The sequence below is a fragment of the Acartia tonsa genome, chromosome 4, assembly GCF_053477335.1.
Source record: "Acartia tonsa isolate MP-2025a chromosome 4, ASM5347733v1, whole genome shotgun sequence".
NCBI lineage: Eukaryota > Metazoa > Arthropoda > Copepoda > Calanoida > Acartiidae > Acartia > Acartia tonsa.
Genome location: NC_137263.1, coordinates 293,826 through 303,671, shown reverse-complemented (window position 1 = coordinate 303,671; position 9,846 = coordinate 293,826). Strand labels below are relative to the sequence as shown.

Sequence of the window (9,846 nt, the reverse complement as noted above, 5' to 3'; positions counted from 1 at the left end):
TTATTATTTGTATTTTAAAGGGACATTCTAGTAATGATCATATAGTTGCCAAGTTTTATAAATTGTAGATCACTCATAATAGGAATCATCATGCAAAGTTAAAATCGATAGCACAATTTTGAAATGTCTAAATTAAAGCCAACCATTTTGGACTGACGGACGGACTGACCCCAATTATAGAGAAGCTTCGCTTTCAAAAATTATTGATTATTATTGCATATATGAAAAGTTTGTCTATCAACCAGCTAGGGTAATGGAATGTTGATTTTTGGAATAGTGATTCCTAGGACAACAAAGTACATTGTATAGGCAAATCATCTCTATAAATAAGTCCTAGAAATGTAATTATATCCTGAATCAGTATCATGTATCTAAAAATTGTAAAAATTTAACAATTTTGTTGGACTTATACTTTATTCAGTTCTTACATTCTACAAGTGTTTATGTTTGTTTGTCTTACCGTTTCAGAGCTTTGCTTGGCTGCTGCATAAAGTTTGTTTCTGAAATTTATATATTTGTCTGTTTGTTGTTTTTTTTATGAATGTTGTCATCCTTGTTGATCAAAGTTTCTAAATCTATTTGTATAGTTATGCCAAAAAAGGAAGGGAACATTAAACCAAAAACTACACTGATATTCAAAATGTTTTATATTAGTTAGCTTTAAAACTTTGGGTAGTTCAATTATTTTTGGTTGGATTATTCTTGTAATCTATTGAAGCCGAAGGGGTAATTAAGTTTATCATTTTTTGGAATAAGTATTTAAATCTATCTTTTGTTTTATCCTTTAGATTAAGTAACAATATCTAGGTTCTGTGAAAAGTATTGATTATTAAAAAGATCTTACTAACACACAACTGTGAGTTAAAAGCTCATGGATATAATTCTCCTTGCTATGATAAAAAAAGTTCCTTTAAATGTTGACGAACTTGTTATTGCTCGGCTAATAATTGACCTAATTGTTCTTGTTTTTATAAAATTTTGTCAACTTATGTTGCTTTGCTACTTATGGACATTAAAGTTTATCGTGTAGTTGATAATACACTACTTTTAATTTCTTGTTTTTTTTTAAATACCATCTATGGCTAGACTACTTTTTTACATAAATGTATTTTTAAAATTTAACACCTTCTTGTTGCTTCGCTTAGTGACAGATTTGTCCTTGTTTCTGTAAAATTATGTTTTGTTATTTTGTGTTTTATGACCTATGGATATTATTGTACTTGTTTTATTATTAAATTTGCCTTGATATTAAATCTATTAAAATTAATGACTAAATTTTGTTTGAACCTTATCAATTCTGCCTAATTTCCTGTCCTCAATATTCAATTGAATTAATCAATATTAAATTTTAAGAAAAGATAGTTATTTTAGGGTGAGGTTGAGTTCAGGGAGGGAGAGAACATTGGGTTGCTTATTACACTAGTCCCCAAAGTTTAATAACAACTCTTTTTTGCTCTTTGGCTCACCAACTTTGGGGACTTTGAATTTGACTTGTTGGTTTTAGAGTCCAAGTTATTCAACCACTAATTGTAATCTACAGAAGGGGTAATTTTTTTTATCATTGGGGATGTACATCAATTTATCGGCCATTTTCTAATCCCTTTAGATCCCTAGGATGAGTTATACCCAACTGAATATTTATATCCAAAATTAGAGAGTTAATTTTTTTATGGGGGGGGGGGGGGGCGGGGGGTGTAAATTTTGATAGTGGAGCCAATTATTTTTTTTTTTGGTGAGGGAGTTAATAATTACTTTGATTACAAGCCCTTCCTTGGACGGCCTTGACTATTGTACTAAAGGAAGTGAATATTGTTATCAACGTTAAAGTCAAAGTATTTATAATATTTCAATATTCAATTAGTTAATATCAAACTACAGCAAAACAGAAACAAAATATAAGTAGAAAACAGTTTTTTGTAATTGTAATGTATATATTTAGTCATATCCAATGGGCAGTTTATTACACCAAAGTTTAAATTAACATTTTCTTATTCGTTGACTTAACAATTTTGGGGACTTTTATTGAATTTTGATGGGTTGGTTGAGTGTCTAAATGTTTGAACCACATATTTAAATCTTCAGAAGAGGTAATTTTGTATATCATCATTGGGGATGTACATTAATTTATAGCCATTGTCTTTTCCGTTTAAATCCCTGAGTCATATCTATGTTATATATACCCACCAATCATAATATTAAAGGGGGAGGAAGGGTGGGATTGATAGGTGTATTTAGTGGTAAAGAAAGGGAAAGATTCGGGTTCATGGATATATCATTGGAAAAAAATAATTGATAGAATGTTAGGAAGGGATAGGGAGTGAATGGATATAATATTAGAGAAAGGTGAGAAGATGTATTATGATAAAAAAAAAAAAGGAGGGGAAAATAACATTTAGAATAGGGAAAATAAAATAGGACAGGTTGATGAATTGGCTGGGTAAATAAAAATATATTGATATACTTGGCATTTTTAGATTTTTTTGTTTTTCAAAGATGAGAGGGGTGTTCTTATTATTTGGAGCATTTCTGTTCTGCAGCTCTGCATCTGCTGTCAAAGTTGGGCCATGTTTTGTAAAGATGGAGAATAGGCAATTTTTAACTTAACTTCATTGAAATATTTAACTAAAATTTGATTTTCTTGTTTGTATGGATTCTTTTATATCATGCATATTTAAAACAAAGTAATTATTGAAATTAAACCATTTATTTACTTATAAGTACCCTTTAATCTAGTTTTTATTAGCATAAGTCAATGTGTGTAAAAAATTAAGGGTAGGTGTTAGGATTATATAAAAAAAAGAGCAACAGATTGTATTAGAATTTGTATTATACTAATTGAAATAACTTAATATCAGACAGAATTATACTATAAACTTAACCTTATCATCAAATTTACAAACACAATTAAAAATTGCCTAATCTTCAAGGAGATTTCCCTTTATGGAGGGAACAGTAGGTCCTCTGTATACCACTGAGACAGCAGAGGAGTGTGAGAACATTTGCATAGGAATGCTCAAGTGTATGGCATACACTTATGAGGTTGTACCATAATATTAATCCTTCTGAACTGATATGATTCAACTTTATAGTGTAGCTCCTCATAGGTCCTGGGCAGGTTTATAACTTTTTGGGGAGGATAGAATCACTACAACCTCCCCCCCCCCTCCTTAAAAAAAATATTTTACTTTTCCCATTATAAAACTAAAATTTAGAGTGTGATGGGGGCTAACTTCTCATCCACCCTAACTCAATTGCACCAAGAAGCCTCTAGGGGCCTAGCTTCTAGTATACTAATAATGTAACATTTTATAACATCATAAGATAATAAATTATGGGAAGAAGAATTCCAGAATTGTTGAAATTATTTCTAACTTTTAGTGCCAGATATTATTTTTCTAATTTTAGTTTAGCTCAAAGAAGTGTTTCATCTACCACTTCTACCCTGACATTGGAAATAGTGAAAAAGAAATTGATTGTAAGGTATTTTGAGCTGGGTTGTATCAAATATTACTTTTGCTATTACTTGATAATGCTTTTATGAATTGAAATTTAAAAGTAAAAGTATCCTTTTAATTATTTCTGCAATAGTGTGAACTATATTTCAAAATATTTATCATTTTTTTTCTTATTAGGAACCTTGTGTCACTTATTACATTGGCCTCCCCACCTTCTGTTACAACATATCAACAGATTATATTTTCTAGTAAGTACCAAAGAACCACATTTTTAAAATTTACATTCAAAAGGCTTTACTACATTAAAACAAAGTATTCTGTTTTTCATTCTCTCAATCTGAAAAAAGTAGTAAAAAGAAATTCTTAGAACTAAGATTAGAATTTGATTATTACTCCTCTATTTTACCTCAAAAAAATTTTTGTTTTCTTTTCCTCTTATTTAAAAATTTATATTTTTGTTATAGTCGTGCCTACCTCACCAGACTTGACGACTGTAATACCTACTCAACTTTGTGTAAAAGTATTCATGTTCTAGAGGTAAATAATTCAATTAACAACGTTCACTAATAATAAATATAATTAGAATAGAATGAAAAATATAAACACATTATTGACAAATTATTATCTCAAATAATGTGGTGACAAAATATTTCTAGTTCATAGAATAGTTATTTCTTTCATCATATTAAAACAACTTTCCACGGATATAGAATGTACAATTGTAAGATTAAAACCAGTTTTTTTAGCCCCGAGATGCCAAAGGCAAGGGCTAAAAAAACTTGTTTTAATCTTATGATTGTACATTTCTATATTCATAGAAAACTGGATATAATATGCTAGACATAGTTTTTTCGTATGGATGAGAACCGGTTCCTGTCCACCGGATCTGAATGAATATGAGAAAAGATTTTATAAATATGATGTTTATTATTGTAATCTATCAATGACATTCATTCACTAGGCTGAAGCAAACTCCTCCAAAGATGTTGTGGAAAAGATGAAGACTGAATATGAGGACAATAGCAGACTATTTTTTTTTTCTCATCTAAGCAAAGCTGATCTATAACTTACCTTCCATGTCTGTCCCTTAATCAAACAGTACATCTATACACTTACTAAATATACATTATTTACACTGCTCTAAATCAAAATGGGTTGCTGTTTTTTTTTTCTCATGTAAGGTTTTCTTGTAATGTCATGAGTTATTCTTCTGCTTATGAATGCAATTAAACATCTACACTATAATTAGTGTTTTTACATTTACATTTGATAACAAATAAATAACTACAAAAAAGTTAACTTTATACATTTGTTTATCAATTATGCTTTTATTCAGTAAAGCAGATTATATATAATGTTCAGATTCTTAAACATGTTGTCATCCTTGTTGTAATATACGAAATCCATTTTGTACATCATTTTCCAAAACAATTATACACCTATACGAAAAAAAATTATATATAGTTTACCAAAACTATATATCTATTTATCATTTTCTACATGGTCTATTGCTATTTATACCTCTTGTATGCCTTCAACTATATCAGTATTTTTGTAACCAAATTACAATGAACTATTTACTTTAGACCAAGCTGAATGTGCAAGAGGAAAAGTTCATTGAAATGGAAAATGCTTTACAGGTATGTTTCTTTTATTCTATACCAGACAGATGGACAGACAGACATTATTTTTAAAAACAGTAATTCTACTTAAAAATCTATAGACAAATAAAAAAGAAATTAGTATATCTCTTGTTTACCAAGACATGATTTAAATATCTATATATCCTTTTCTTACAGGCCATGTTGGATGTTACTAATTATATATATCTTTTCAATAATGTTTAGTATTTTTTATATCTAAATCACAATAAACTATCTACTTTAGTCCAAACTGAATGTGCAAGAGAAAAAGTTCATTGAAATGGAAAATGCTTTACAGGTATGTTTCTTTTATTCTATACCAGACAGATGGACAGACAGACATTATTTTTAAAAACAGTAATTCTACTTAAAAATCTATAGACAAATAAAAAAGAAATTAGTATATCTCTTGTTTACCAAGACATGATTTAAATATCTATATATCCTTTTCTTACAGGCCATGTTGGATGTTACTAATTATATATATCTTTTCAATAATGTTTAGTATTTTTTATATCTAAATCACAATAAACTATCTACTTTAGTCCAAACTGAATGTGCAAGAGAAAAAGTTCATTGAAATGGAAAATTCACAGAATGATTTTAAGGTATGTTTCTTTTATTCTATACCAGACAGATTGATAGACCAACATTGTTCTACTTTGTGTTAGCATATTATTACCTGTAAAATATTGGTGACAACAATGTAATTCTTAGCTATGTTAGTGCTATCTCTGATAGTATAATGACAAATTTTTACGTATAAACTAAAATTAAGAGAATGTTCATTTGGGAACATAACTCAACCTTCCCCCCCGCCCATTAAAAAAACTCAGATAGAATTAAGTAGAACAATACAGTCACAACAAGAAATTATAAATACTTTAATTCCTCCTAATTTTACTTTCCTTTTTAGTCCAAACTTGATGAGCTTAAGAGAAATGCTGTATTTAAATGTTATATGGATGGATTTGAATATGACAAGGATACAGGTTGTAGGCATTTTTAGTCCATATATAAAAGAGATAGGATATTTGTTCTTCTACCTGTGTGTACATCAAAATTGAAAATAAGTCTTAATCTATCAATATCTTAATGATCACTTACTTTGGCATATCAAGTTTGAGGGCATTAATTTTTAAAAACAGTGAAACACTCTTTTTCCTGATATAAAACTCCCAATTTACATTTTTATATGCAGTATTGAGATACATTGAATAAATTAAATGTTACCATCAAAGTAGGATGCTAGCAATCCTGGAAGGGTCCACCCGTAAAAAGTTATTCATAAATTACACACAGCATTTAAAATGGCCAAAATAATAAAATATAGTATAAAATTAAATTAAATATAGGTGTCCAGGTAAATTCCTTAATTTTTATCTAAAGACTCAAGAGTCGAGCTGATTTTACATGTCTCATCGTATCATAAACTTTATTTTTAAACAATCCTACCAACCACCAATGCTGGCAGCCAGCAGCTACCATGGACTGCTCTCATTAAAATTATAGTTAATTCAAATAAAAATAAAGATTATGTAAAAATTTCCCTCTAGCTATAAAAAAAATATAAAACTTATAGCTGTTATAGGTTATCAGATAAAATAACTTAACATAGGTTACTAAATAGAGGGGTGAAGGAAAAAAAATATGACAATGATTACTAGTTGTAAATTCTATATCAAACAGGAAAACCACACACTAATCAAAAGTACTATAGCTATACCAAAAAGGAGTAAAGGGAAGGGGGTATTGAAGTACCCTACCTCCCATTAGTAGTATAAAACTAAATTTGTGCAATTACTGTGTTCAATAATTAATTTCTGACTAAAACTCAACCAAAATTATATACTGTTTTCTTGTTCTCTTTAGCAAAGCTAATTCATGATTTAAAGTGTCTGTCTGAAACGTTGTGAGAGAAACATTTATTTATCCTTAAAAAAAAAGATAAAAATCATCAAGTTATAAATTTCTAGACATACAAATTTTCTTTTAGTTATTTTAGAGTTGCTTACAGCTTTTTAAACTTTTCTTACCTGGATATAAATTCTTACCTACTTTGAAGGCATTACTAAAAGTTTTGGTTAAATCATAAATGGAAAGAAAATATATAATTCACTTTTTGTGAGTTATACCAATTGAAGAAAAGCATATTTGTAATTTACAAATATGACATTTACATTAAACATAGTTACTAGAAAGTTATATACCAAGTGAATTATTTATTTTCTGTATCCAATTTTAAAGAGTAACACTAGATATCCATTGTTTACGTTTTCAATTAAGGCATTTGCTACAAAATAATTGAAGAACGTCTTACTTGGGATGCTGCCAGAGAAAAATGTCATGGGTGGAATGCTGAATTAATAAGCATCCACTCACAGCAAGAAAATGATCTTGTACACAGTAAGATAATTTTAAGGATTAGAAATTCATAAAATAATGGAATACACATAGACTTTGAGTATTTGAAAAAAATTCGTTTTTTAATTTTTGTAGTGCTTATTTCTAAAATGCCAAACCCAACAAGGATAACAACTTCCCTAAGCTGAATGTTCAAATAACAATGAAAAAAAGCTCACTACCTTATTATAAACAGAGGAATACAAATACATAGTACACAATTACATATACAACCAAAAGTATATAACAAACATTTATCCAGCTTATTATGTTTTATTAAAAGAAAGTTATTAAAATTTGATATGGTAAACATTTTACATATTTTCAATCAAAATTTGGGGGTCAATTGTCATGGTATAAACTCATTAGAAATGAACAGCATAATGTTTAAACGTAGTAAATGAAAAGAATAGAAAAGATTTTAATTATGATTAATATTTACACTAATCAAGGGGATGATTATGTCATTATCTGTATGTTTAAGTAATTGCATGATCGAAATAACAAGATTATAAGCAATTCCATCTGAAATAGCTGGAATACTTTAATTCTGCTTTATAGTGATCCATTCTGTATGTCTGTGGCTTTTATTCTCATTATTAAAAGTACCTAAATGCTAGGGGAAAAGCTATTGGTAGATTTTTATATTATATTTCTTAAAATCTATTTAGGCATTGCTAAATCATTAAGTTTCGATATCTGGATTGGCTTAAATGATCAAGCCCAGGAGGGGTCTTTCGTATGGGCCGATAAAACCACAGGTAAAGTTTACACTTTGTATATTTTTAAAACATAATACAGTAAATATAATTCTATATAAAAGCAAAACTTAACCCATCAGATTAACAGACCTACAAACCTTAACAAATGTAGAGCACCAATGCAATTAATATTCACTATTAGTTAGAAGTTTGAATCAAAATTCCTTACAAATCTATCCCAAGATTATTTGAATACAGGATGCCTTATAATGGACAAACTTACAATTTACAACTTGATTATAGAGATGCTCTGCTTATAACATTAAAGCTTATTATAAATAAAATATATATTCCAAAAGTAGCAATCATATAGAAAGGGGGATAGGAGGGAAGTTGGTGGTTTAAGGTATACCAACAAAGTAGATAAAAATCTTTCCACCACCTATAAGACTCTACATTGTAAATTATGGCCATATTGGTCCAGCAGGTTGCAAGACAAAAGATACACTGACAAAAGCCCATAGTACCTCTACTTTAGGAAAAATCTTTAGGATCAAGTAGAAGTTATGAGTTATATATTTAACATATTTTGTAAAGAAACTTTGTTACTATTGGTCATAATTATCCTTGTCACATATTGTAGTTGGATACAAAAATTGGGATAGTCTACCAAATCAACCAAATGGAGGGAGAGATCAAAACTGTGTTGGGGTAAGTTTATTTCTTATTCTTACTAGGAAATCAAACTAAAAATCACAAATTTGATCTCAATATTTCTTGTGTAAGTTTATGTAAAGTTGTCTGTAAATACATATTTATTGCAAAATATTTCGGATCATGGAAATAAAACAAAGTAACAGTACTTGTTGTATTTTCACAGTAGCTTTTGATAGGTTATTTTAGGTTAAGTAAAGGTTAATGATTGCCCAATAGGGTTATGAAATTGGCCCTGCAGGGTTAGAGCCCTCCCACAGGTGCTAGAAATAGGAGAAATGCTAGTGTCAAAATAGCAAAAAAACTTTATATTCTTTCCACAATCCAATATTTCTATAAAACCTATAAAAATGGTATTCTTAACCTTAATAAAATATCTAAATGGAAATCTTAGTGGTACACTTTGATATCAAATAAAATTACCAGTCTAACTAAATATATGATATCAAAGACTTACAACAAATGTATTTCTTTAAGATGGTAAATTTGATTGATATTATTGTTAAAGTTATAACCAAAATATAGCAAAGCTATTGTAAACTAAAATTTACCATATAATAATTATATTCTAATATTAATGTTATAAAACTAATCTTATGTTGCTATAGTAACAGTATGGGAGTTGAACAAAGTTTATATAATACAAACATAAGATTTAGAATATGTGTTATGTGTATTTGTAGGTATTTTCTTATGATGGCACATGGTTTGATTATGGATGCAATTACAAAAAACCATCTGTATGTAAATTGTAATTACAGATATTATGTTGCTTCTTATGAATAAAGGCTTGAATAATAAATCTTAAATTGTTATTAATTGGTTAAGTTTTAATACTTTTTTGTGTTATGTCTGGTTAAGAAACAAAATATTCCCTGTTATCTCGTAATTATTGATATATGCCTGACAACATTGCAGTAGGAAATAAAC

At 28.5% G+C, this 9,846-nt stretch overlaps 1 protein-coding gene across 1 annotated transcript; it reads left to right on the top strand.

The window, feature by feature from the left end:
* The first annotated feature begins 2,388 nt into the window (after positions 1 to 2,388).
* On the top strand, positions 2,389 to 9,430 carry LOC145318116 (uncharacterized). Its single transcript, XM_080159466.1, has 14 exons — positions 2,389 to 2,588; positions 2,928 to 3,039; positions 3,406 to 3,480; positions 3,633 to 3,703; positions 3,920 to 3,992; positions 4,417 to 4,470; positions 5,042 to 5,095; positions 5,343 to 5,396; positions 5,644 to 5,706; positions 6,015 to 6,090; positions 7,385 to 7,504; positions 8,173 to 8,262; positions 8,846 to 8,913; positions 9,425 to 9,430. The coding sequence occupies exons 1-14, from the start codon at positions 2,494 to 2,496 to the stop codon at positions 9,428 to 9,430; spliced, it is 1,011 nt and encodes a 336-aa protein (XP_080015592.1). The 5' UTR covers positions 2,389 to 2,493.
* The last annotated feature ends 416 nt before the right edge of the window (positions 9,431 to 9,846 follow it).

Excerpts from the sequence above, each read along its gene's own strand:
- LOC145318116 (XM_080159466.1), top strand. The coding sequence starts at position 2,494 with ATGAGAGGGGTGTTCTTATTATTTGGAGCATTTCTGTTCTGCAGCTCT. Across the intron at positions 3,040-3,405 it reads GTATGGCATACACTTATGAG|TTTAGCTCAAAGAAGTGTTT; the intron begins GTTGTACCATAA and ends TTCTAATTTTAG. Across the intron at positions 8,263-8,845 it reads ATGGGCCGATAAAACCACAG|TTGGATACAAAAATTGGGAT; the intron begins GTAAAGTTTACA and ends CACATATTGTAG.